General features: G+C 49.6%; 1 protein-coding gene across 1 annotated transcript in view; it reads left to right on the top strand.

Annotated features, from left to right (window-relative positions):
* Positions 1 to 13,392: 13,392 nt before the first annotated feature.
* The window catches only part of ENPP6 (ectonucleotide pyrophosphatase/phosphodiesterase 6), a 73,590-nt gene continuing 61,886 nt past the window's right edge, over positions 13,393 to 25,096 (top strand). Inside the window, exon 1 of the mRNA XM_081085203.1 lies at positions 13,393 to 13,675. Coding sequence (XP_080941329.1) covers positions 13,435 to 13,675 — 241 coding nt within the window. The 5' untranslated portion in view covers positions 13,393 to 13,434. The remainder of the gene's footprint in view (positions 13,676 to 25,096) is intronic.

Here is a 25,096-nt window from a genome sequence, read left to right as displayed (position 1 = left end):
TTAGACTCTCGGGACCCCCAGGCCTTGGTCCTGGCTGTGCTTAAACGAATTCAAGGCCGGCTTCCTTCACTTGCAGCAGCAACAACATCGTAATTAATCCTCCTGGAGCCCCAGGTCCAGGAAGGGGAAACCAGATGCTCTCTGCCCTGCTCCATGCGGGCCAGCCCCCAGGTAAGGGCAGGGCTGATCCTAATGCTGTACACCGCACGCTCAAGACAGCCACGGAGCCTGACCGGGTTAACGGAATGGGCCGCCAGTGCCCAGGCCTCAGGGAACCAGAGTCTAGAAGGCTGGCGTGCCCCAGGTGGGCCAGAGGTGACTCCCGTGACCTTCTGCTTGACCTCTGGACCTGAGCTCCTAGGAGCCCCTGTGACTTCAGACTGGAGACGCTGCTTTGCCCTGAAGTGCACACACAGGGTTCAATCCCGGGAGGCTACCTGCCTCCACGGCCTCCCCAAGGCAGTGGCAGGAGTCACCCTTCCATCGCAGCACCTCATGGCCGAGCCTGCCTGCCGTCTCAGCTCCTCCGGCCACAGGTGTGCGGGGCCCTTCTTGGAGGAAGCACCGAGTTTGTCTTCACGGTTGAGTGGGCCTCCCTGTTGCGAAGGCACAGGATATAAAATGGCTCTTTGGGATTTGGCTCTCTGTGGAGTTCTTTGCATGCGGACAGTCTGCATTCCACAGAGTGACTCCCGCCTCTAAAAGGCAGAGGGCAGCTTACACTCCGGGAAGGTGAAAATCCAAAGTTGCTAGTGGAAGGCGGGCTGGGCCGTAGGACTATGGGATGGTGCTTATGGGACAGGCTGGGTTTCCATGGGAACAAGATGCAGTCAGATCAAAGCCGGAGTCAACTTTCCATGCTGGTCCTAAGCCTGGAATGAGGTGGGACAGGGACTTCACAGGCAGAGCGAGAATTTCCACTGCAGAGCCGTCCAAAGACTCAGCCAGGGCCAACGGAGTGGCTCCCCGCACACACTGTGCTGGGACCCCAGCCACGGTCACGCACCACCAGCCTGGCACTCCAGGGAGCCCAGCCGGGAGCGGGGGTGCGGGGGGGTGGGGGGGATGAAAGTCCTGTAAGCGATTTGGGGTCTTGGGGTTTAATGAGCTACAGCACCCACTTTCCAGGCCCCAGTCCCCCAGTTTATCAAAGGCTTAGTTACAAAAGCCAAAGGCGTGACGCCCACCGTGGAGCTGTAGTCCCTGTGCCGGCAGCCTTCCCGCTGGGGCAGAGGAGCTGAAGGAAAGGGTGGCCTTGCGGGCAGCTGGGTGCGATGCGGCTGGCAACGCCTCCTGGAAGCTGGCAGCCCTGGGTCTTGCTTGGATGGAACCCGTCAGGGAACAGATAGAATTGCAGAAGCAAAAGTACCTTTGTTACTTTATCACCTGCTTGAAAGGCTAGGCCAGGGATGGCGAACTCATTTTTTTGGTTGATTTTTCTTTGTTAAATGGCATTTAAATATATAAAATAAATATCAAAAATGTAAGTCTTTGTTTTACTATGCAAATATCAAAAAATTTCTACATGTGACCCGGCACCAGAATTAAGTTGGGGTTTTTCAAAATGCTGACACGCCGAGCTCAAAAGGTTCGCCATCACTGGGCTAGGGATTCACAGATTCCTAGAATGTGTGGAGCTGGAGGGGACCAGCGAGATTGTTGGGGATCCTATGTGACAGGCTAATGCGCTGACTGTCAGCCGGGCTCTGGGAGGAAGGCAGGGCCCTCCCCTCTCGGGATGGGAAGGAGCATAAAACAGCTTGGCCGTGGGGCACCTGGTCTTCAATGCGAGCCTCTCTGGCTCAGATCTGAGCCTCCTGAGCCCCCGGTACAAGGCATGTGTCAGGTCATTTCTGGGCAGGAAGTAACTTCAAGGTCGGACAGTATCTCGCATTTCCCCCAGGATAGCAATGAGGGCACTAATCGGTTTCCTATTCCCGCTGTAACGGGTTACTACCACATCAGGGGCTGAAAACAATACAAGTGTGTTGTCTTACGGTCCTGGGTCTCAGAAGTGCTCCTGGGTCTCGGAAGTGCGAAATAGGCCTCAAGCAGCGGAAACCCAGGTGTGGCTGGGCTGCTTTCATTTGGGAGCCTCTCGGGAGATCTGTTTCCTGGACCCTTCCAGCTTCCAGAGGCTGCACACAACCCCTGGCTCCTGCTCCCTCCCTCCCTCCTCACACCTAGCCACCCGGTCCAGGCCTTCTCGTCCTCATAGCACACCCCTCGGACCTCCTCTCTCACCTGTAAGGGCCCCTGTGATTTCACTGGCTACTCCCTGATCATCCAGGATATTCTCCCTTCCACCTGCTATGTTCACTTCCCTGTGGGAGAGCCATGATTCTGCCCCCACAGGGCGTCCCAGGGACAGTCCAGTCCGCACAGCATACCTTGGCCACCCATCGTCTTGACCTTTGAAGATTTGAATGCTCTTGGTTTCAACAGGTTGGAAGTGACAATCCATGACAATTGTTTGCCTATTTGCATCTTCGCTGCTGTGCATCGCCAGTACCTTAGCAGGGAGTGAGTCTGGCCTACCTCCCAGCTTTGCTGTCCCAGCACAGCTTTGCTGCTCTCATGCAATGATGCTCAGATTAGATCTCACAACATCCCTTGAAACTGATAGTATCACTCCAGGATTTATGGTGAGGAAGCTTATAAAATTTTGTGCTATAATTATATTGTCAAGTTCAAGGACTATGCACCTATTCCCCACAAAAATAAGAAGGTTTTCTCCGTGACTCATGCTTTCTTGCAGGCTTGAATCTTAAAAAAAATAAAAAAAATAAAATAATAATAATAATAAAATAGTAATCTTTGGCCACTAGAGGGAGACAGCTCTTTGAAGAACTGAGGCCCTTTCTCCTGGCTGTGGGTACAGACCGGTGAAAACGCTGTTACTGTTTATGAATGGGATCCAGGGCTGACCTCACAGGTGGACCATGAAGGGGCAAGTCCCACCCTCACCCTCAGTGCTAAGCTCAGTGAACCTCTTCCCCCACCTCCCCAGGCTCCCTCTTCCACAGTCGCCCAGGCCATTCGAAGCAAGGGCCTCCTAACCTAGCCGTTGGCAGCTTAACATTAAATCAAAATTCTTTGTGGAAGGAAAGCCCACTAAACTGTCAGAACGGATGCTATGGAAGAACACAGAATCACATAGGCTCAAGTCTGCAAGTGCTGTCGCGTGGGGTCTGACCAGTGGCCTCTGGCTACCCAGACAAGCCCTGTTGTGACCACGTGTCCTCTGACAACATTGCTCTGAAGTAGAAATCAGGCTGTGTTTTCTCTGTTAGAAGGCTCTGGCTTCCCCAACACAGATTTGCTGCTGACACCTCATAGTTTAAAAATGTAGCTCGGCCATATTTTTGACTGAGTGGTTGAGTGTCAACCCATGAACCAGGAGGTCACGGTTCGATTCCTGGTCCGGGGACATGCCCAGGTTGTGGGCTCGATCCCCAATGTGGGGTGTGCAGGAGGCAGCCAATCAATGATTTTCTCTCATCATTGATGTTTCTCCTCTCTGAAATCAATAAAAAATATATATTTTAAAAAAATATGCAACTTCTGTAGTAGAGGCTGCTTCCCTTGGGGGAGGGCATCCAATATGGTGATCACCTGTGCCCACTGGGGGCGCCATGGAGCAGAACCCACCCCAGGTGCCAAATAGCCCATCAGGAAGGCAGCGACTGCGGACAGGGCCCTTAGGAGTGATGCCCAGTGACGTTAGCGGGATGCTCTGTGTGACACGTCTCAGACACTGGGGCTTCTCTAGGTAACAACACAAACCCTCCCCTTCTCCCCCTCACACGTATGCAGAGATTCTGACTCACGCCTGGGGCGCACCACCACACACCCACAGGGGTGAGGGGGTGGATGTGCTGCTGTGTTGCTTCTGTATCTTGAGCAGATAAAGGGGTCTCGCTCTGACGTATCATGCACCTTGGAAAAACCAGCCCCCTTATTTTTCAGCCATGACTTAGAAAAAGAAACAAGATCACTAACTGTGAAAACATGTGGGGATCATGGCCAATAAAACATACATGTTCTTAAAATACAGACAGATCTATGGAAACAGTCCCTACGTACTAGGCACATCTCTTCGCCGTAACAGAAAGGTGCCATCAAAGAATGGCTTAACTGAAATGGAAATTTATTGGTACTTTTCTCATGTAAGCTTTCAAAAGTCAGGAGGTGGTTTGGGGCGGCAGGCCCGTCGTGCTCCACAAGGTCATTCGGGAACTCCGGCTGGTGGGACCCTTTGCTATCGAGCTCCTGTCTCCGACCCACGGAGGCTGTCCTGTCACCCCGTTTCCCCACGGCCCGGGAGTGCGGAGTGAACCCCTTTGGCTTTAAGCAGGTGTAACTTCCACTCACGTCCCAAATCTAGTCCCACGGCCTCTCTTGCCTGCATGGGAGGCTGGGAAGTTGGGTGTCTAGTTAGGAGGCTCTAAGCCCAGCTACCCCTCAGAGGAAGAGGAGACGGGATAACAGGGGACCGTTCAGTTGTTCCAGCCGCAGTCAACCTTCCTGCACTAACTTACGCACCCACAGCCTTCTTCATGGAGAATGAGGGCACCTGGCCCGAGGGAAACGGGCAGAGGCCCATCCGCTTCGCCGTCCAGGAACTCTGGGCAATGGGGAGTCCTTCAAGCAGGTCCAGCTGGGCGTCTGGGGTCCAACAAGCTACCTACGGATCCCCCCTCCCTCCACGACCCCAACGATCCCGTGGTGGAGTAGAAACAAGATTCTGCTACACAAACTCCCGTTCAGGAAAAGGCAGGAGGGCAGCCCCTGCCGCCACTGTCCGGGCACAGCGTCGTCTCCCCATCGTGGTGTGTGTGCAGCCAGTTCCCTGGGCACCCACCCGGCATCGCCAGCTGCCCTCTGGCAGGGGCTCCGTGGCCCTCGTCCTCCCTGGCCCCTGATTCTGCCTCTTGTCCAGTTTCCCCTCTGGCCACCTTGGAAGCAGGTGTGTGATGTCTGCCCTTCACCAGGCTGTTCGGGGTGCCTGGAGTATGACTCATGGGTTTGAATCATCACAGGGTTTTGCAGACCAGGTCTGTGGTTTCTTTGGCAATTTAGTTCTCTTAGAAACATAACAAGATGTTAATCTATTTTTCTCTGTCAATTTCATGACCAAGTAACGACAGTCAAGCGTCTTGACTGACATGTAATTATGTTACTTGCAGATTGTGGTCTTCTAGTTATTGGCCTTCGAGCTCAGCTCATTTTTTGTTTTTTGTTTTGTTTTTTAATCCTCACCCCAGGATATTTTCTGTTGATTTTTAGGGAGAGTGGAAGAGAGAGGGAGAGACAGGGGAACATCGATGTGAGAGAAACACATTGATTGGTTGCGTCCTACACGGGCCCTGATCAGGGCCCGGCCAGGGAGGAGCCTGCAGCCAAGGTATGTGCCCTTGACTGGAATCGAACCTGGGACCCTTTGGTCCGCAGGCCGATGCTCTAGCCACTGAGCCAAACTGGCTAGTGCAGAGCTCAGCTCATTTATCTCCCCAGCTACCAAAGGCACTTACCTTGTGACCATCAAAAACAATGAGCTTGAGTGGGGACAAGCCGTTGTCTCTCCCACAGCAAGCCCATTTGTATTAAGATGTCATTGTTTCTAGGCCTTTGTGGTAAACAGAGCTATTAAAAAAAAAAAAATAGCTCTGACTGGTTTGGCTCAGTGGATAGAGCATTGGGCTATGAACTGAAAGGTCCCGGGTTCAATTCCAGTAGAGAGGGTTATGTCCCTTGGTTGCAGGCTCGATCCCCAGAAGGGGGTGTGCAGGAGGCAGCTGATCGATGTTTCTCTCTTATCGATGTTCCTAACTCTCTATCCTTCTCCCTTCCTCTCTGTAAAACGTCAATAAAAAAATATATATATTTTTTAAAAATATAATAATATATAAGGATTCTATTGGTATTTTCTTTTCAATTTTTATATAGCATGCATTTTTACTTAACATCTTTGCTTCTATTATAGTATCTCTGTTGTGGCAGGATGCATGAGAGCACGATCAGCCCGCACTCTGAAGGAGGGAAGTTTAACCTTTATTTTGCAGATCGGCTAGTCCAGAGGAATTCCAGATTCAAAGACTGAACTGAACTCCTGGGAAGGCCCTGACCTATATATCTCCTCCTGTGGCGGCCCCTGAGGGTCCCCGCAGCTCTGCCCAAGTCAGCTGGGGCGGGGCCCTGGGGTTAGGCTCTGCAGCTCCGCCCAAGTCAGTCAGAGAGGGGAAGGAGACTACAGTTTTAACCAGATACTGAACTAGGTTGCAAGCCCCCCCCCCCCCCGCCCCGCCCATTTTCCTTTTCACCCTGATGGTTAGTAACATTGAGCATCTTTTCATATACCTGCTGTTGGCTGTTTGTATGTCTTCTTTGGAAAAAAATGTCTATTCAAGTCCTTTGCCCACTTTTAAATTATATTATTCTTTTGTTATCGCATCGTTGAGTTCCTTCTGTAGCTTGGACGTTAACCTCTTATCAGCCAGGTGATTTACAAATATTCTCTCCGTTCTCCAGGTTGCCTTTTCACTGTGCCGACTGCTCCTCGTGCTGTGCAGAAGCTTCTTGCTTTGCTTTAGCTCACGTGTTTATTCTTGCTGTTTGTGCTTTTGGTGTCATATCCAAAAAAATCATCGCCGAGACCAATGTCGAGGAGCTTTTTCCTGTGTTTTTTCCTGGAGTTTTATGGTTTTGAGGCCTAAGTTTAAGTTTTTAATCCGTTTCAAGTTAGTCGTTGCGAGTGCTGTAAGATAGGGGTTCCATTTCAGTCTCCTGCATGAGGCTATCCAGCTTTCCAACACCATTAATGAAAGGGATGATCCTTCCTCCATTGAGTAGACGTGGCTCTCTTGTTAAATATTAGTTAACTGTGTTTGTGTGGGTTTATTTCTGGGCTCCTCATGCAACCCAGTGGTGTATGTGTTTGTTTTACGCCAATACCATCCTGTTTAGGTGACTGTAGCTTTGAAACAAGTTTGAAATCAGGAAATGTAATGCTCCCAGCTCTGTTCTTTTTGCTCAGGGTTGCTTTGGCTATTCAGAGTCTTTAATACTTCCACGTGCATTTTAGGATTCGTTTTATTTCTGTGAAAAATGTCATTGGGGTTTCAATAGGGATTGCACTGAATCTATAGACGGCTTTGGCTAGTATGGACCTTTTAACAATATTCATTCTTCTCATCATGAGGGTTGAATATCTTCCCATATATTTGTGTCTTCTTCAATTTCTTCCATCAGTGTCTTATAATTTTCATTCTACAAATCTTTCACTTCTTTAGTTAAATTATTCCTAAATAGTTTATTATTTTTGATGGTATTATAAATGAGATTGCTTTATTTATTTATTTATTCTTTTTCAGATAATTGATTGCTAATGCATATAAATGCAATTGGTTTTTGTATGTTAATTTTTTATCCTGCAACTTTCCTGAATTTATTTGTTATTAATTCTAATAACTTTTTAAAAACTTTTTTCGAGTCTTTAGGATTTTCTATATATACAATCATATTTCTACAAACAAAGGAAATTAAACTTTTCCTTTTGGATTTAGATGCCCACCCCCAGCCCCCCGCGACTTATTGCTCTGGGTAAGAATTATAGCGCTATGTTGAATAGGAGCATCCTTGACTTGTTCCTGATACTAGAGGGAAAGATTTTAACCTTGCACCATTGAGTATTGTGGACAAAAGGGGCCACAGCTAACCTGACAAGCTCAAAGAAGGCCTGCATGGCGGTCTTGCAAACTCACAAAGTAATCACAAAGGATGGTCTGAAGTTAAACTTTAACTAAAAGCAGTCATGGTGGGTGGTTACATCCTAGGCCGGTATCGTCACTGACAAGGTCAACCTTTACCTTAATTGAGCCTGTCTGTCTTTTTGCATCTATAATAACACACCCTTTGAAATGTCTGGGTAACTTGTAACTTCCCTTTTTCTGGACCCCTTGGGGCCCAACCTAATGTGCTGGGCTCCAGGACAGATACCACAAATTCCTTCATTATCACGTTAATTGTTCCTGCACCCATCTAAGTATGTGTCTATTATTTTACTTTTGACCCAATCCCAGGGGCTATCACCAAAGGATTTCATGTAACCCACCTACATCCCTCCTTTGATTGTAATGTATAAATACAGACGTAACCTGCATTATCTCAATTCATTGAGGTTCTTCGTCCTGGCATATGTTGACAGTTTGGCTCAAATAAACTCATAAAAATTCTTTACAGGTTTCAATGCTTTTTTTTCATTAATAGTATGATGTTAGCTGTGGGTTTTTCACATATGGCCTTTACTATATTGATATAGTTTCATTCTCCATCTGCTTTTTAGCTATGCCTCTTTGTATTATTTTTAGTGGTTGCTCTTGGCATTAACATATGCATCCTTATTATAATCTACTTAAAATTAATATCTGATCACTTGACATTTTATTCTTTATATCTGACTTTCCCCACTTTGTAAATGAAAAAAAATGTCACAACAGTTTAATTCCATTTAAACATCCTACCCCCTGAATTTTAAGCTACTGTTTTTTATCTTCTAATTCTTCATAAATTATGTCGTAAGTCCCATCATGGTGTTATTATTTTTACTTTAAACTTATTTTTTTTGTTTAAAAGCAATTTTTTTTAAAAAATATATTTTATTGATTTTTTACAGAGAGGAAAGGAGAGGGCTAGAGAGTTAGAAACATCGATGAGAGAGAAACATCGATCAGCTGCTTCCTGCACACTCCCCACTGGGAATGTGCCCGCAACCAAGGTACATGCCCTTGACTGGAATCGAACCCGGGACCCTTGAGTCCGCAGGCCGACGCTCTATCCACTGAGCCAAACTGGTCAGGGCTAAAAGCAATTTTTTAATATATATTTTTTACTGATTTCAGAGAGGAAGGGAGAGGGAGAGGGAGAGATAAAAACATCAATGATGAGAATCATTGATCATCTGCCTCCTGCACATCCTCTACTGGGGATCGAGCCCATGTGCCCTTGACCAGAATTGAACCTGGGACCCTTCAGTCTGCAGGCCAATGCTCTATCCACTGAGCCAAATTTTTAAAGGACATTAAAAAAAAATATATAGTCATTTATATTTATCCACATATTTACCATTTCTGGTAACTTTTTTGTCTTCCTGTAGGTCTTAATTTTTTTACCTTGTATTATTTCCCTTAAACCTGAAGGACATTCTTTCCGATTTCTTATAGTACAAGTGTGTTGGTGACTAATTCTCTCAGCTTTCATTTTTCTGAAAATGTCTTTGTTTCATCTTAATTTTAGAAGAATATGTTCATGGGTCTAGAACAGCCGTGGGCAAACTACGGCCCGCGGGCCGGATCAGGCCCGTTTGAAATGAATAAAACTAAAAAAAAAAAAAGACTGTACCCTTTTATGTAATGATGTTTACTTTGAATTTATATTAGTTCACACAAACACTCCATCCATGCTTTTGTTCCAGCCCTCCAGTCCAGTTTAAGAACCCATTGTGGCCCTCGAGTCAAAAAGTTTGCCCACCCCTGGTCTAGAACATATTCTGTAGGGTTTTAGTCCTTGAAAATGTATCAAGATTCTAGTTCCTACGCCTGACCAGAGAGAGGGCCTATGGGACACTCGCCCTGGTCTGGGATTGGGGCAAGGACTTTGAGGAGCTAAGACTGCTGATTTCTAGGAAACGAGCGTGTTGACATGAGCCAAGAAGGGCCAACACGGGTGGGCAAACAGATGGAGGAACAGGACCAGTGAAGGTTGATGTTGGCCAACATGGCTGACTTGGATCACAGCTTCTGAACCTCATCGATTCTGTAGCTGGAAAGCACCTTGAACCTTCCTTCCGTCACGTTTCAGAGGTGAAAACCGAAGTGTGGGAAGGTCACCTTCCCAGAATCACGCAGGTGTCCAGTGCTAGACTCCCAGGCCCTGGAACCCATCTTTTCTCTCCTAGGACCCGTCCCTCCCCTCTCAGTGCCTCTCCGGGGAGGCCAGGGGCCACAGTGCTGACGGACCTGCGCAGCACATTCCCGGGAGCTCATGCGTGTCCCGGGGCAAAGGTGGTCCCACGTTCTAAGGAAAGTTCTCGTTCTTCTGCACTATCTACGTGAAACCCCCACGGGCAATGACCTTAGAGCATTGCCAACCCTTGGAAAACAAGTGGCAAGAAGCACTCTTCCATGTTCGGTGCCGATAACCCTCCCCAGCTGAGGGCATCCCCTACGGACAAACAAGGCCTTGGGCCACAGGCTCTGGGCACCTAATATTAACCACATTTCCTGGCCGAGTGCCTTTGCTTATTGTTGCTGAGCTTTCACTTCCAACCTCTTCTGGGTCACAATGTACACGACCAGGAGTCTGGAATCCCATCTCAAACGTTTCTTTCTTCACATGTTGGCATGTATGATAAAGACGTTCATGTACAATCATGTTGACCCAAAACCTTAGAGAAACTACTAAACATGATCATAAAACCATACGATCATCATAAAACAATACAGGGCACATCAGCAGTGCCGCCACCCAGACACGTCATAGTGTGATGCGTGGGGCCTTGGGGACCTAGGGGCCTGTGGACTCTAAGGAGAGCGAGTCAGTGAAGGGCTGGCCTCCTCACAGCTGGATCAGGCGCTCAGGGGGCTGTATTTTGGGTTGCAGCCCCCCCCGCCACCAGCAGCAGAGGAAAGTGGGTGCCCCTTTTATATTCATCTTTAGGATTTAGATTCCCTCACCTCTCCCCAAGTGAGCCCCAAGGTCATCCCCAAGGCAGACTATGCGGCCTTGAGCTATTATCTTCACAGTCCGGAAGCTTCGGAAACACCTGGGCCTGTCTGCTGCCCCCTCCCCCCTCACTCCAGGAGGAAGTTCTTCTTTAGGTTGTGTGACAGTGACAGGCATGGAATCAGCTCCTCAGTGCCTTCCCCTCCCTTCTTCTTCCCTGCCTTCCTCCCCACTCCCTCCCTCTGTCCCTCTTCCACCCCTTTTATCTTTTCTGTTTAGAATAACAACAATCTCCCACGACTCAAGGAAATGTAAATAACACCCTGTTCTCAAGGTAACACACATTAAGAATAAGCGCCCCTCTTTTTCTTATTTTTTAATGGTAAAAGGCGATATTTTCATGGGGAAAATGAAGTCTGGTGCCAAAGTCAGGGGAGATGGGGATGGGAATTTGGCCGGTGTGTTTTCTTTTTTGTCACACAATTTAGAAAGTGACTGGTGGTCTCGGTGGTCTCAGGTGAGGGCTAGACTCCAAATACGGGAGAACAGAAGGGAAGGCATGGGCAGAGGGCGGGGTGAGAGAGGCATTCAGACTTGATCCGGGTCAGGTGGCTGCTGTCCGCCTGCCTTCGGTCCCTGTGGAGCGTGGCCCTGAGCCTTGCCCATTTCACCAGGGCCCAAGCCACGTTGTGATGCGAAGCACAGCTCGCACGTGTGAAGCACAGCTATGGGCCGTGCACATTTCATCAGCCTTTTCCATTTCCGCCGCCCGGGCACCCTGAGAATCTGCACTTAGTGCTCAGGCTCTCACCCTGTGCCTCGCTGGACTTCCCTGAGCCCTGCTCAGCCTCCGCCTCCCGCCCCCGGCCTGTCCTGGGGTGGAGCCTGCATCATTCCCAGCTCTGCCTTTCCATGGCAAACTCTCACCCTCCAGCCTCCATCTCATTGCCTGCCCTCCAGGGCAATGCTGCCTCCGAACAACCTGCCAGCAGTGCCCCTTGCTGGCCCATGTGGGAACTTTCTCTCTGGCGCTCCAGCTCTGCTGAGATCCACTCCCTCCCGTGGATGGGTTTGGACACCAGCAACTTGGAAAATAAAGCAACAAACACTGTAGATAGAGGCATCGGAAACAGAGGTGTCCGAGACCCAGACAAACCATCAGTTTGTGAGCGCTATGGCCAGGGATTTGCCGAAAAGTTCACACACATGCCCACGGAGTTTGGTTTATTCACGGAGTGGAGAGGTTTGCATTCCTAAACTGTTAGGTGACAACGTGTAAGAGAGTTTAAATCGAGCAAAGAGGTGGGATGCCAGCACATGAAAAGATTGCCCTTTCCCCGGGCTCCTCCCTTGGGTGAACCCGAGTGCAAAATCCGTGCGGCCTTCTGTCATTTTCTAAGATTCCGCCTCTCTGTGGGCGCCTGTATTTCTGGAACATTCACCCAAAATAATAAGGTTGCACCGTCGCCCCTGGCATTAATTCCGGGTTGTTTGTGGATCCAGCTTCTCCCAAGGCGTCAGCCTCCTGGTTTTCCAGTAAAGGGTGAGCACGGATGTTTTTAAAAAATGGGTGCTGTACCCAGAGGCCTTGTTCCTTCGGATGACCGACCAGCTTGGAGCCCCAGAAACAGCACCAAGGGTCCGAACCAAAAGAGACTTCTCTCGGCCGTTGCACCGGACTGCGATGCCATGCCCACCCGTGGAGCCCGCTGGATGTAGTGCTGGGACCACGTCTGTGATGCTGGGACTGGCAGGCTCCCTTCATGTGGAAGTGACCCGGCTGGTGTGTAGCAAGGTAAGAGCCCTGAGTGCCACCTCCAGGGCTATCCACGGGATACATCAGGAGCTGAGCCAGGTGAGGGAGGCAGTCCTAGAGAATCAGGCAGCAGTAGGTCGTTTGCTGTTGGGGGCATAACCAGGGCTGGGAGGAATTTAAAGGAATGTGCTGCTTTAATCTTCCTGACAATCCTCCGCTGATAGAAAACATATCCAGGACCCCGCATGTGCTGTATTCCATCCCTGGGAGCTGCTTTCAAGGCAGAAGCAGATGCGGTCCAGCCCGATGAGCCTTTTCATCTAAAACTAATCTCGTAGATACGAGATGATAGAAATAGCCATGGGGAAATGTTAGGGGCAAAAAAAAAAAAAAAAAAAAAATGAGTATTGGCGACTAGCTATGGTGATGGGAAATATTAATCCTGCTCCTTTAACCGTGATCGCCTTGATTAAAGAAAGGACGTTCTGACCTGGCTGGGAGTTGTGTGCCCTGGGGACCTGGGAGTCAACCTTGGGCCTGGGGGGAATCCACCCTTGGAATGGGGTTCATTCCATTCAAGAGCTGCCTGTTATCACGGAAAGAGGAACAACCTTGTTGCCCAAACAAGGGGGTTCCACCCCAGCCTCCTACTTCCCCAGGCCTGTCACGCCTGCTTCCCTATGTAATCGCTGTCCTACCCTATATATATATGAGCAGCTGGCTTCTGGGGGGCTGCAGAGCAGATTTCTGTGGCTGACCTGCTGCTTGGAATAAATGCTCAGATAGGACTCAAAAAAAAACACGGTGCTGTACCTTTAAATTCTGAAAGTGAACTTGGCTCAGGGAGGCCAGCAGTCAAGGTCCAGCCCCTAGAAGAGAGAAGAGCTACAGATTCCCCATCCTCAGTCTTTGCAAGGCGACGGCTGTGCCAGCCGGCTCGGCAGGCTCCTGGCAGCATGGCAGTGCCGCTCCGGGCCCTCCTGCTGGTCCTCGCGCTGGGCCTGGCCCAGCCGGCCTCTGCCCCCCGGAAGCTGCTGGTGTTCCTGCTGGATGGTTTCCGCTCCGACTACATCAGCGACGAGGCCCTGGAGTCCCTGCCTGGTTTGAAAGAGATTGTGAGCCGGGGGGTGAAGGCGGACTACTTGACCCCCGACTTCCCCACGCTCTCTTATCCCAACTACTACTCCCTGATGACCGGTGAGTGCCTGCTGCTCTCCTGGGCGGGGAGGGGGGTGCTGGCGGCCAACAGGGGTCCGTCAGCGCCTGGCCTCGGACTCTGATGCCAATGTTCAGGTTCCCCTAGTCTCTTGGGACCCCAGAGACAGACAGGAAGTCTGTGTTCTCGGCCGAGGTGGTTGTTTTCATGGTTGTGTTGTTCTCACCACGACCTGCTTTGGATTCTCAGAGAGCGGAGAACAGAGAGCTGCGTGGACGGATGATTTAAAAAGGAGGTTATCTGGTTTTCAGGTCAAAATTCTAGCGAACTCCATGTTTTCCAAGTTCAAGTTTAAAGAGTCCATTGGTCCTCACGTGTCTGTACCAAATTCCTCCCGTCCCCTCGCTCTGCAGTCATCTGTCATCCGGGAGGCATTGGGCTTGTTTATCCATGTGCTGGGCTGTGCAGGTTCCACGTGCATTCCTGGATCGCTGGGGGCGGGGGCGAGGGGGGGGGGGGGAGGGGATGGCTCCGGCAGATCGCGAAGTGTCACTCAGCAATGCCACTTGGCCCTTTGGCCTTTTGGGGGCAGGTGAGCTAGCACATTGAAGGAAAAATCTGTGGTGGGCTTCAGATTCCCGTTTTTAACTTGTCGCATCTGTTATGAAATCAAAGCAGCACAAGCCTGGCCGGCAGGGCTCAGTGGTTGAGTGCCGACCCGTGAACCAGGAGGTCACGGTTCAATTCCCGGTCAGGGCACGTGCCTGGGTTGCGGGCTCGGTCCCCAGCATCCTTGATGTTTCTCTCTCTCTCTCTCTCTCTCTCTCTCTCTCTCTCTCTCTCTCTCTCTTCCTCTCCCTTCTTCTCTGAAATCAAAAATAGAACAAAAACGCCAGCGAACCCAGACTGCGCCCGGGTGCGAGGACGCAGGGTTGGGCCCGAGGGGACCTGCGTTGGGGATTGCGGAGTGTCAGTGACTCCATGGTCTCGCCCCGTCTGCATGGCGGGGACTTTCTGCGCTCGCAGTCGGGTTCCTGGCTTCCGGTTGGCTTTCCAATAACCTTTGTGGGGGCCAGCGAGGCGCTCCAGAAAGAATTTAGCAGACTGTCAGGGGGGCTGTTGAGAACGCACTGTTATTGCGGCGATGGCTGAACTCGGCCATGTGCTCTGAGCACAGGGAACACTGTCAGTTATGTGCGTGGGAAGGGGACGAGAACTCCATATCTCATCATGGATCCCCACAGCCTAGCACAGCCATAGGAGTCTGCAAAGACAATTGACGTATCCGACTTCATGTGTGGGTCCTCTGTGCACAGGCACATAAAAATGCCGTAAAGTTAAAGAGGAAAGAGACATTGGAGAACTAGAAATGAAGGCAGAGAGAGGGGGAAAAATCCAGGCTGTGCCTAAGCGAACAATGCATTTGTTGATTTTAAAACATTTCCCCAGCAGACAAACAGCAGCCTCTCTGCGGTGAGGAGGGGGGACAGAGCCCGCTGGTCCCCGCTGGGCGCGAGTCCCCCCTCGTCGGGAAGCCGTGTGCAGGCCGCCGGGCACACATAGATGCCATTGTGTGTCGCAGCCCGACTGCAGCTCTGTCCCGGGAGGTTCACACGCGCAGACCACCCCCTCCAGCTGCTTTCGGAGCCTCGCGGGGAGGCCCCATTCATAGCTGCCACGTGCAGTCCCCCGATCTCCGTGCAGAACGAACAAAATCCGTTTCAGAAAGTCAGGCTCCAGGGAGTAAAAGGGGCCATTGCCATCTGCACAGAGGGACCAGGCCCGTGGCACAGGCTTTTGTCTGTGGGACCCCCATTCCTGACATTCGTACCAGGAGTGATGTACACCGGGCCCCGCCACGCAGAGCACGCCTCAGGCTCAGGGGTGGCTCTGGTCACACGTCCTTTCCATGGTGGACCATGCAGCGCCCCAAAGTGCTTGACAAAGATCTCATCTTTACCCTTCTCCTCCCCCTGCTCCCCCTCATCCTCTTCCCCCTCCTCCCCCTCCTCCTCCTCCCCCTCCTCCTTCGTCCTCCTCCCCCCTCCTCCCCCTCCCCCTCTCCTCCCCCTCCTCCCCCTCCTACTCCTCCCCCTCCTCCTCTTCCTCCCCCTTCTCCTCCTCCTTCCTCCTCCTCCTCTTCCTCCTCCTCCTCCTCCTCCTCCTTCTTCTTCCTCCTCCTCCTCCTCCTCCTCCTCCTCCTCCTCCTCCTCCTTCTTCTTCCTCCTCCTCCTCTTCTTCTTTTTAAAAATAATTCTTTATTGTTGAAAGTATTACATATGTCCCCCTTCCCCCCATTAACCCCCTCCAGCCGGCCCCATCCCCTCATCCTGCCCCAGGCCTTCAGCACCCTATCGTCTGGGTCCATGGGTTATGCATATATGCATTCAAGGTCTTTGGTTGATTACCTCCCACCCACCCACCCTCCCCTGCCTTCCCTCTGAGATTCCGCACTCTGTTCCATGCTTCCATGTCCCTGGACCCACTCTGTTCATCAGTTTATTTTGTTACTTAGATTCTGCATATGAGTGGGATCAAGTGATACTTGTCTTTCTCTGTCTGACTTGTTTCACTTAGCATGACACTCTCCAGGTCCCTCCATGCTGTCTCAAAGGGTAAAAGATCCTTCTTTTTTACTGCTGCATAGTATTCCATGGCATAAATGTGCCACAACTTTTTTATCCACTCATCTACTGATGGCTACTTGGGCTGTTTCCAGATCTTAGCTATTGTAATTTGTGCTGCTATAAACATAGGGGTGCATACATTCTTTCTGATTGGTGCTTCGGGTTTCTTAGGATATATTCCTAGAAGTGGAATCACTGGGTCAAATGGCAGTTCCATACTTAATTTTTTTGAGGAAACTCCATACTGTTCTCCACAGTGGCTGCACCAGTGTGCATTCCCACCAGCAGTGTACTAAGGTTCCCTTTTCTCCACAGCCTTGCCAGCACTTGTCATTTGTTGATTTGTAGATGGTAGCCATTCTGACAGGTGTGAGATGGTACCTCATTGTCGTTTTAATTTGCATCTCTCGGATGATCAGTGACTTTGAGCATGTTTTCATGTCTCTTGGCCTTCTGTGTGTCCACTTTGGAGAAGTGTCTATTTAGGTCCTTTGCCCATTTTTTAAATTGGATTGTTTGTCTTCCTTTTGTTAAGTTGTATGAGGTCCTTATATATTTTGGATATTAACCTTTTATCAGATGTATCATTGCCAAATATGTTCTCCCCAGAGTGGGCGCCCTTTTCATGTTGTTGATGGTTCTTTTGCTGTGCAGAAGCTTTTTATTTTGATGTAGTCCCATTTGATTATTTTCTCCTCAGTTTCCTTTGCCCTAGGACATGTATCTGTAAACATATTGCTATGAGAGATGTCTGAGATTTTGCTGCCTATGATTTCTAGGATTTTTATGGTTTCACAACTTACATTTAAGTCTTTTATCCATTTTAAGTTTATTCTTGTGTATGGTGTAAGTTGGTCTAGTTTCTCTTTTTTTGCATGTATCTGTCCAATTTTCCCACCACCATTTACTGAAGTGACTCTCTTGACTCCATTGTATGCTCTTGCCTCCTTTGTCAAATATTAATTGAGCTTGGGTTGATTTCTGGGTTTCAACCCAAACCACACTTTCAAACTGATGTTACCCCCAGGAAGCTCCGTGTTATGTCTATATATGTTTAGATGGTAAAATGTATACTCTGATGGGAAAGACTGCTCGAAACTTAGGTCGGCTTTCCCCATTTTCTAGAAGCAATACTAACACAGGACAAGTCTAGCAAGGCTTGTGTTCATGTGCGGATGGTTCTGGGCAGGGCTTTCTGGTACCTACTGATGAAGCGAAGGCAGGGAGAGACCAGGCCGTGAAGCTGGTGTCAGCTCTGCTGTCCTGGAACCGACTCAGGGCTAAGTGCCGACCATTTCCCCCAATATTCATGCTTATTTTTCTACCCGATGTTGAAAAACTCCTCTTTTTTTTTTTTAATGTAAAGAAGAATATAACCATGGGGAATTATACTTGAACATATGGTTTGAGCATTTGAGCATTTTATGAACCAACAAAGGAGTCATGCTAGATGCTTTGGGTACTGAAAGGAAGGCTGTTTCAGGCTTCCCCAGGGTTCATAGGCGAGACTACGATCTCACTTCATTACGTGAATTGTTGCCCATAAGACACAAGGCGCTGGTGTTCTTCTCTTAGTGGGAGGAGGAAGCCTGGGTTCTTGGAAAGAGCCTTGGTTGGAGCTGGAAGACCTGGGGTTGACTCCTCTCAGCGTCCGGGTGACTCGGGAAGACTTGAGGCAAAAGGCATTGCACTGCCTCAGTTTCCCCAGCTTCCGGGCCTGAATCAGGCCAGGATCTCAGGTGCCACCAGATGTGAACACGAGCCATACGGAGGGAACTAGAACAAGTTAGGATGGCACGTCTTGGGAGGCCTGCATATAAGAAGGCAGCAAATGTCTGAAACTCCCAGGGAAGAGAATTTCATGGGAAGCCACGTGGCTGGTGATGGGAAATGAACAGTCACAGGATGTGGAAGGAAGCTCGGAAATCGAGCCCAGTCATTGACATGATGCCCCTGCAGCTGATTTTATGTTCTCCTTCAAGTTATATTTGTAGCAGGACACAATTTCCCATAGTGATCAGAAAAATCCATCAAACCATTGACTCCCTAGGGAAACAGGATCCTAAAATAGGGCCTTTTACTCAGAGCGCCTACACTCAAGTTGAGGATGGGAAACACCTCAAGTACCTACTAATATTCTAAAATGAATGACAAGGACTGCCGTGTTCCTCCAAAATTCGTGTGCTGAAGTCCCAACCCCCAATACCTCAGAGTGTCACCATACTTAACGGTAAGGCCTTTAGCCCAGCAGGCGTGGCTCAGTGGTTGAGCATTGACCTATGAACTAGAAGGTCATGGTTCAATTCCCTGTCAGGGCACATGCCTGGGTTGCAGGCTTGATCCCCATTTTGGGGTGTGCAGGAGGCAGCCGTTCAGTGATTCTCTTTCATCATTGATGTTTCTATTTCTCTCTCCCTCTCCCTTCCTCTCTGAAATCAATAAAAATATATTTAAAAAATAACAATCAGGCCTTTAAGAGGTGATTAAGTTAAAACGAGGTCCTTAGAGTGGGGCCCAATTAGGAAGAGGAGAAAACAGGCCACCTGAGGACACTGTGAGAGGCCGCCGTCCATAAGCCACAGAGAGAGGTCTCAGCAGGAACCAAACCTGCCGACACATTGGTCTTGGACTTCCAGCCTCCAGAACTGAGAAGTAGATTTCTGTTGTTTGGCCACCCAGTCTGTGGCAACTCTAGCAAACAAATGCACGAAGACCAGCAGGTAGTTTCCTAATATGCCACAGAGGACCAGGGGAGAGGGGGTTTTTCTTCCTTTCGGAGGAACATGTGAGCGCGTTCTGAGGGAGGTGGGCTCTGCGCTGGGAGAAACAGGCACGAGCATTGTGTGGATCAGTCTGTCTTACTGGGGGCATGAGCTCTCTTCGGGAAGAGCTGTGTGTGGCTCAACTTCACTGTGGTTAAAAATACAACCCCAGAGGGACTGGGATTGGGGGGCGGTCTATGTTAGTATTACTGTGGATCTTCCTGCAAGGTTATTCCCTTTTTGAATTAAATCCACATTTGATTTAAGTAAAGTTCCACATAGACTCCATGGAAGGAAAACAGCGATGTGTTCAATCCAGATCATGCGTTAGAATGTCGAGTATGTTTCCAAGCGGCATGGCACCGTTCTGCTAAGGCCAATGGCAACATTTGTTTGTAATTCTTTGAACAACTTCTTTTATTTTTTTATTAAAATATAGTTGACACACAATATTTTATTAGTTTCAGACGTATAGCACCGTGATTCTACCTTTATATACCTTACAGTGTGGTCACCAGGATACGTCTAGTGACCACATATCACTGTGCAAAATTATTGTGATATTGTTGACTATATTTCCTGTGCTGTATACTCTACCCAGTAGCTTAATTATTTTTTAAATAGAAGTTTGTACCTCTTATTCCCCTTGACCTTTTTCACCCATCTCCCACGCCCTCCCCTCTGGCAGCCCTCAGTTTGTTCTCTGTATGAGTCTGTTTCTATTTTCTTTCATTAGTTCTTTTGTGTTGTTTTTTAGAGTTCACATATAAGTAAGTGATTTTTAGATCTTCCTAAATTAATGTTTAGAAGGAGAAATTGGAATTAGGCTTTGTTTTATTTAAGCAATTAGCTGTCATTGAGGTGAACTGGTTACCATTTATGTCTAGTGATCATATGTCTCAAACGGTGTCTATCGATTTTGTTTCAAATCTTGATGATAAAGTTGGAGGCAGCAAGAGGGTTGAAAGGAGAAGGGAGCTGTGCCAAGTAAGGGATCAAAGCCTGGCTGTTGGGAATTTAACCAGAATGCTAGCCATCGGCACAGCCTGAGAGAGAGCCCAATTCCAGCCAAGACTGCTGAAGCTATGAAAGCCGAGGGCACAGCAAAGCGTGAGCAAGGCCAGTGGTTCAGGACCTCACAAACAGCCGTGAGGGGACAGCGCAGGCCAGGTTGTGTGTGGTCCTGGCTGTCGGGCCAGGGCTGGGTCTGGCAGGGCAACGCTGTGTTCTCAGATTGCTCAAGCAGCCAGGCTGTCAACATGGGCATTGTGAGAGGCTACTTCGATATTTGAGACATGGTGTACGGGCTGAATTGTGTGCCCCTCCCCCCCCCCTCCCAATTATAAGTTGAAGAAGTCCCTATCCCCAATCAATGCTTAGATTGTGACTGTATTTGGAGCTAGGCTCCTTCAAAAGGTAATTAAGTTAAAATGGGGTCAGTAAGGGGGTGGTGGGAGGGCTAACTCAATATGACTGGTGTCCGTGTAAGAAGGGGAGATCAGGACACAGGGGGGCACAGAGGGAAGGCATGAGCAGTCACGGGGAGAAGATGACCGTCTACAAGCCGAGGAGAGAGGCTTTAGAAAGGACCAACCCTGATGACACCTTAACTTTGGGCTTCTAGCCTCCAAATTTATGAGAAATCTGACTTTTGTTGTTGAAGCCACCAGCTGTGGCACGTTGTTATGACAGCTCGTGGAAACTAGAAAGGTGGGATGGTGACTAGGCTGCTAATAGAACGAAGGTTTTCCTAGACAGACTACTGCCACCCCCAAACCTATGTACTGAGGCTCTCTGGTGGCTTCTGCCCCGAGATTGAGGTAGTCCCGGTGTGTTGGTTTCCTAGGGATGCTGTAACCAATTCCCACAAGCTGGGTGGCTTACTTAACACAATAGAAACGATTTCTTCACAGATCTGGAGGCCGGTAACCTAGAATCGAGGTGTCGGCAGGGCTACACTCTCTCTGAAGGCTCCTGGGAGAACTGTCCCACACCTCCTCTTGGCTTCTTGTGCTTGTCTTCCTTGGTCTGTAGATGTGTCATTGCATCCCTCCAGTCTCTGCCTCCTCTGTCACATGGAATTCTCCCCGCGTGTCTCTGTATGTGTCTCTTCTCTTTCAAGGACACCAGTCATACTAATGGCCTCATCTTACCTTGATGACATCTGTGAAGACCTTGTTTCTCAATCATGTCACACTCACAGACACTGAGGGATAGAACTTCAATGTATCTTTTTGGGGAACACAATTCGACCCATAACACCTGACGTAGCGGAAAGAGCTGTGGGTCTGCTGCAGAAGACCTAAGCTCATCTATGATGTAACTTTCTGACTTTTGGAATTGAAGCAGTTCTTTTGAGTGTTGATATTATTTATCAGTAGAATGGAGAAAGTAAACTTGGCCAAATAGGCTTGTGGTGAGGCCAGAATGAGAAACGTGTAAAGCCAACATTCTGAAAACTTCCACATTACACACTGTATCAGGAAGAACAGGCCAACCCGTGTTGCAGTAACCAGCTATACCAGAGGCTTACAACACCTCAGGTGTACCTCTCACTCATGTACATGAGCCCTGAGGGTTAACTCTGCCCCATTTCCTCTTCATTTTGAGACCCAGGCTGAAAAAGCAGTTTCTAAATAACACATGCTGGTCACATGGCCAAGGGAAAACGGAAAATGGCTGAACAATGTGATAGTGCTTAAAACTTATGCCTAGTGGTGTCACAAGTCACACCCACTAACACTTTATTGGCCACAGCAAATCCTGTTGCTCACTCGATGCCAGTAAGTCAGGGGTGTACGACCTTCCCGCCACCCCCCGCAGTGGGCGCAGGAATCATCTTTAACATCACAGCGCCGTGTCACAGACACGGAATGGGTACTTGTTGCACTTTGGAAGAACCTTGTGGGTCTTAATTAAAATGAATGGATTAGCGATATCTGTATCTGAAGCTCAGGGAGGGTTACCGTGGTCTTGAACATTTCCATGAGAAGGTGGAACTAGAACTAAACACTGAGGATGAATGGAAAGATTGTTAGTAAGAGATGAATTTTGAGCCAGGTCTTAAAAAAAAAAAATCTGTAAAGACTGATCTGAGGGACATAACACAAGCAAAGTCAGAGATGCATTCACAAGACGGGAGGTGCTCAAGCCATTCAGCACTCAGGTGTGGGATAGAGGGTTAGAGGGGATGCATTTGTTTTCTTTAAAGACATTCAGTTGATGGAAGGCTTTGAAAGCTAAATTGAGCCCAGCCAGTGTGGCTGAGTGGTTGAGTGGTTGAGTGTTGACCCATGAACCAAGAGGTCATGGTTCAATTCCAGGTCAGGGCACATGCCTGGGATGTGGGCTTGATCCCCAGTAGGGGGCGTGCAGGAAGCAGCCAATCTATGATTTTCTCTCATCATTGATCTTTCTATCTCTCTTTCCCTCTCCCTTCCTCTCTGAAATCAATGAAAACATGGGGTTTTTTTGTGTTTGTTTTTTTTAAAAGAAAGCTGAATGGACGATAAGCCAATGAGCTCGTCCTTTTCTCCTTTTATACTGGAAACATTTGGCATCTTTTCTTTTTGATGGCTGCGAGGGGTTGAATTGGAAGGGTGCCCTTGAGGCAGAACTTGCTGATCGGGTAATGGGTGAACAGGGAAGGATGAAAAGTAAGAAATCCTGAATCTATCCCGAGGCTGTGAGATATTCAGGAGTCTGGGACTCTTATGAGCAGAGATGAGAACGTTTGGGGGACTGTTTATTGGGGAAGTAAAGTTTCATCAGAATAGATTTCAAGTTGGAGTAGGATATCTACCTGGAGTTGAAACTTTAGGGGATCAGAGACAACGTCTTAAAGGAGAGTCCAGAAACGTGTAGAATGCCCACAGGGGTAAGAGAATTTGCTCCTGTGAGTCCCAGGGGACCCCCGGCAATGGGCTTCTTATCGCCCTGTTTGCCACTCAGCTGGTGAGGGCACCTCTCACAGAAGCACAATTAAGTCTGTCTTCTCATCTGCATGATTTTTTTTTTTTTTCTAAATGTTGTCACTTACTTCCCAGGGACACCCAACAACAGGCTTCTACTGAAAACTCAGGTCTTCATGCAGCGGTTCTCAGCCTCCCGGCCCTTTAAATACCGCTCCTCATGGTGTGACCCAACCATAACATTATTTGCGTGGCTACTTCATCACTGTAATGCTGCTACTGTGATGAATCGTCATGTAAATATCTGATATGCAGGATGGTCTTAGGCGACCCCGGTGAAAGGGTCGTTCAACCGCCAAAGGGTCGCGACCCACAGGTTGAGAACCACTGTCTTAAATGGGTCCTGGTCAAGCTGCCTAAAGAGGCAGCTGGGTCAGGGAGGTGTCAGGCCACAGCAGCCTGGAGAGCGCTAGCCGGCTCATGCCCTGGGAAAAAAGTGTGTTCCAAGAATTTGCAAGACTAATCTCTCCTGGCACGTCATTATTTCAACTCCCTTCAACAGGCCTCTCGGCACTGAAGGGCCACTTCTCAGAAGGCATGTTTCTCTTGGCTTCCATGGTGATGAGAGGGAGGGACCTCTTGCTACATGGCGTTCAGCTGCTGGGAACCGGTGGCCTGAAGAGGGAGTGGTTAGGGTGGTGGGAAAAGTTTCTGAATGTGGCGAAAGCTTTTGATTATAAGAAGAGCAAGCCCCTTCTTAAGAAGGTCCACCCACCGGAGGCACCGAGGCCGCGAACCAGGGCTGACCTCCCCACCCCACCGCTGAGTGAAGGGCCCATGCCCTCCTGCCCAGGCAGCTGGGAGCAGGGTGGACCCTACCTCTTGGTACCGGCTTCCTCAGGAGTGCCATGTGCCACGCATGGGTTGGAAATGAATTCCGAGGGAGCCTGAGTCAGCATGTGAGTGTTTATTTCAGGGACGTGAAGCAGCACCTCCTTGGGTTTCAGAGTCCCCGTAGTGAATGGGGCCATTGTCTCCCATCTCCCAGGCAGGCGGGCAGCTGGGGGGCTTTTCTGGGTCCTGCCTGGAGCATTTGGCTCCTGGAGGATATTGTGCTTGATCATAGCCACCTCCTGCCTTCAGCCCTTTTCAGAGGGAGGAGAAAGGGGCCGCGGAAGGGCCCGGGCCCACGTGTGGGCTGGCTCATTGGGACCAAGGGCTGCCAGGCGGACATCGCACACAGACTTTGGGTCGGGACACTGCGGGCACTTTGCATTTGAGGAAGTAGCTCCCTGACCCCAGGCCCATTCATGCCCCTAAGAGCACGCCCTCCTGAGGCGGCGGGATCTGAGGGGGACCCGCGGGTGGTGGTGAGAATGTGTGCGAGCATCTGCCTCAGGGCACCGGCACTGTGCTGCGGGGCGAATGCTCCAGGTGTGTGGGAGCCCAGGTCCCCTGCCCGTCCCCCTTGGGTCTGTGCAGCCCTGTCTGTTCACCCAGGTATGTCTGATGGGAAGCAGGTTGGAAAGCCTACGGGGAAGTGACAGGCTGGCCAGGTTCCTTCTCCTGGTCTGCGCGACCCCCTGGGACTTCGGATGAGCCACACCCTCTTCTGTCCTCAGTTCTCGCTGCTTTCCACCGGAGGCCGCTGGGGCAGACGGCACCCTGGGGCTAGCTGTGCGCTCAGTGAGTGCGGAGTGTGCTGGGATGGTCTAGGCCAGTGACGGCGAACCTTCTGAGCTCGGCGTGTCAGCATTGTGAAAAACCCGAACTTAACTCTGGTGCCGTGTCACATCTAGAAATTTTTTGATATTTGCAACCATAGTAAAACAAAGATTGATATTTTTGATATTTCTCTTATATATTTAAATGCCATTTAACAAAGAAAAAAATCAACCAAAAAAATGAGTTCACGTGTCACCTCTGACACGCGTGTCATAGGTTCGCCATCACTGGCCTAGGCCCTCTGCTCCAGGACTGGGGACGCCGGGGGAGGGTCCGGGGAGACTGTGGGGCCACGGCAGGGCAGAGGGAGAGGGCGACTGGAAGGGCCGCTCAGTGACAACCTGCACCTCTTCCCCTGATGGTCGCAAGCCCACCTCTTTGTACGTTTGGAGAACGTGGTCTGTGGTTGCCGACGGCAGGCGGGGAGGCAGCAGAGG

This window comes from Myotis nattereri, assembly GCF_964212035.1.
Source record: "Myotis nattereri genome assembly, chromosome: 2".
NCBI classification, from domain to species: domain Eukaryota; kingdom Metazoa; phylum Chordata; class Mammalia; order Chiroptera; family Vespertilionidae; genus Myotis; species Myotis nattereri.
This window is presented reverse-complemented; position numbering and strand designations above follow the sequence as displayed.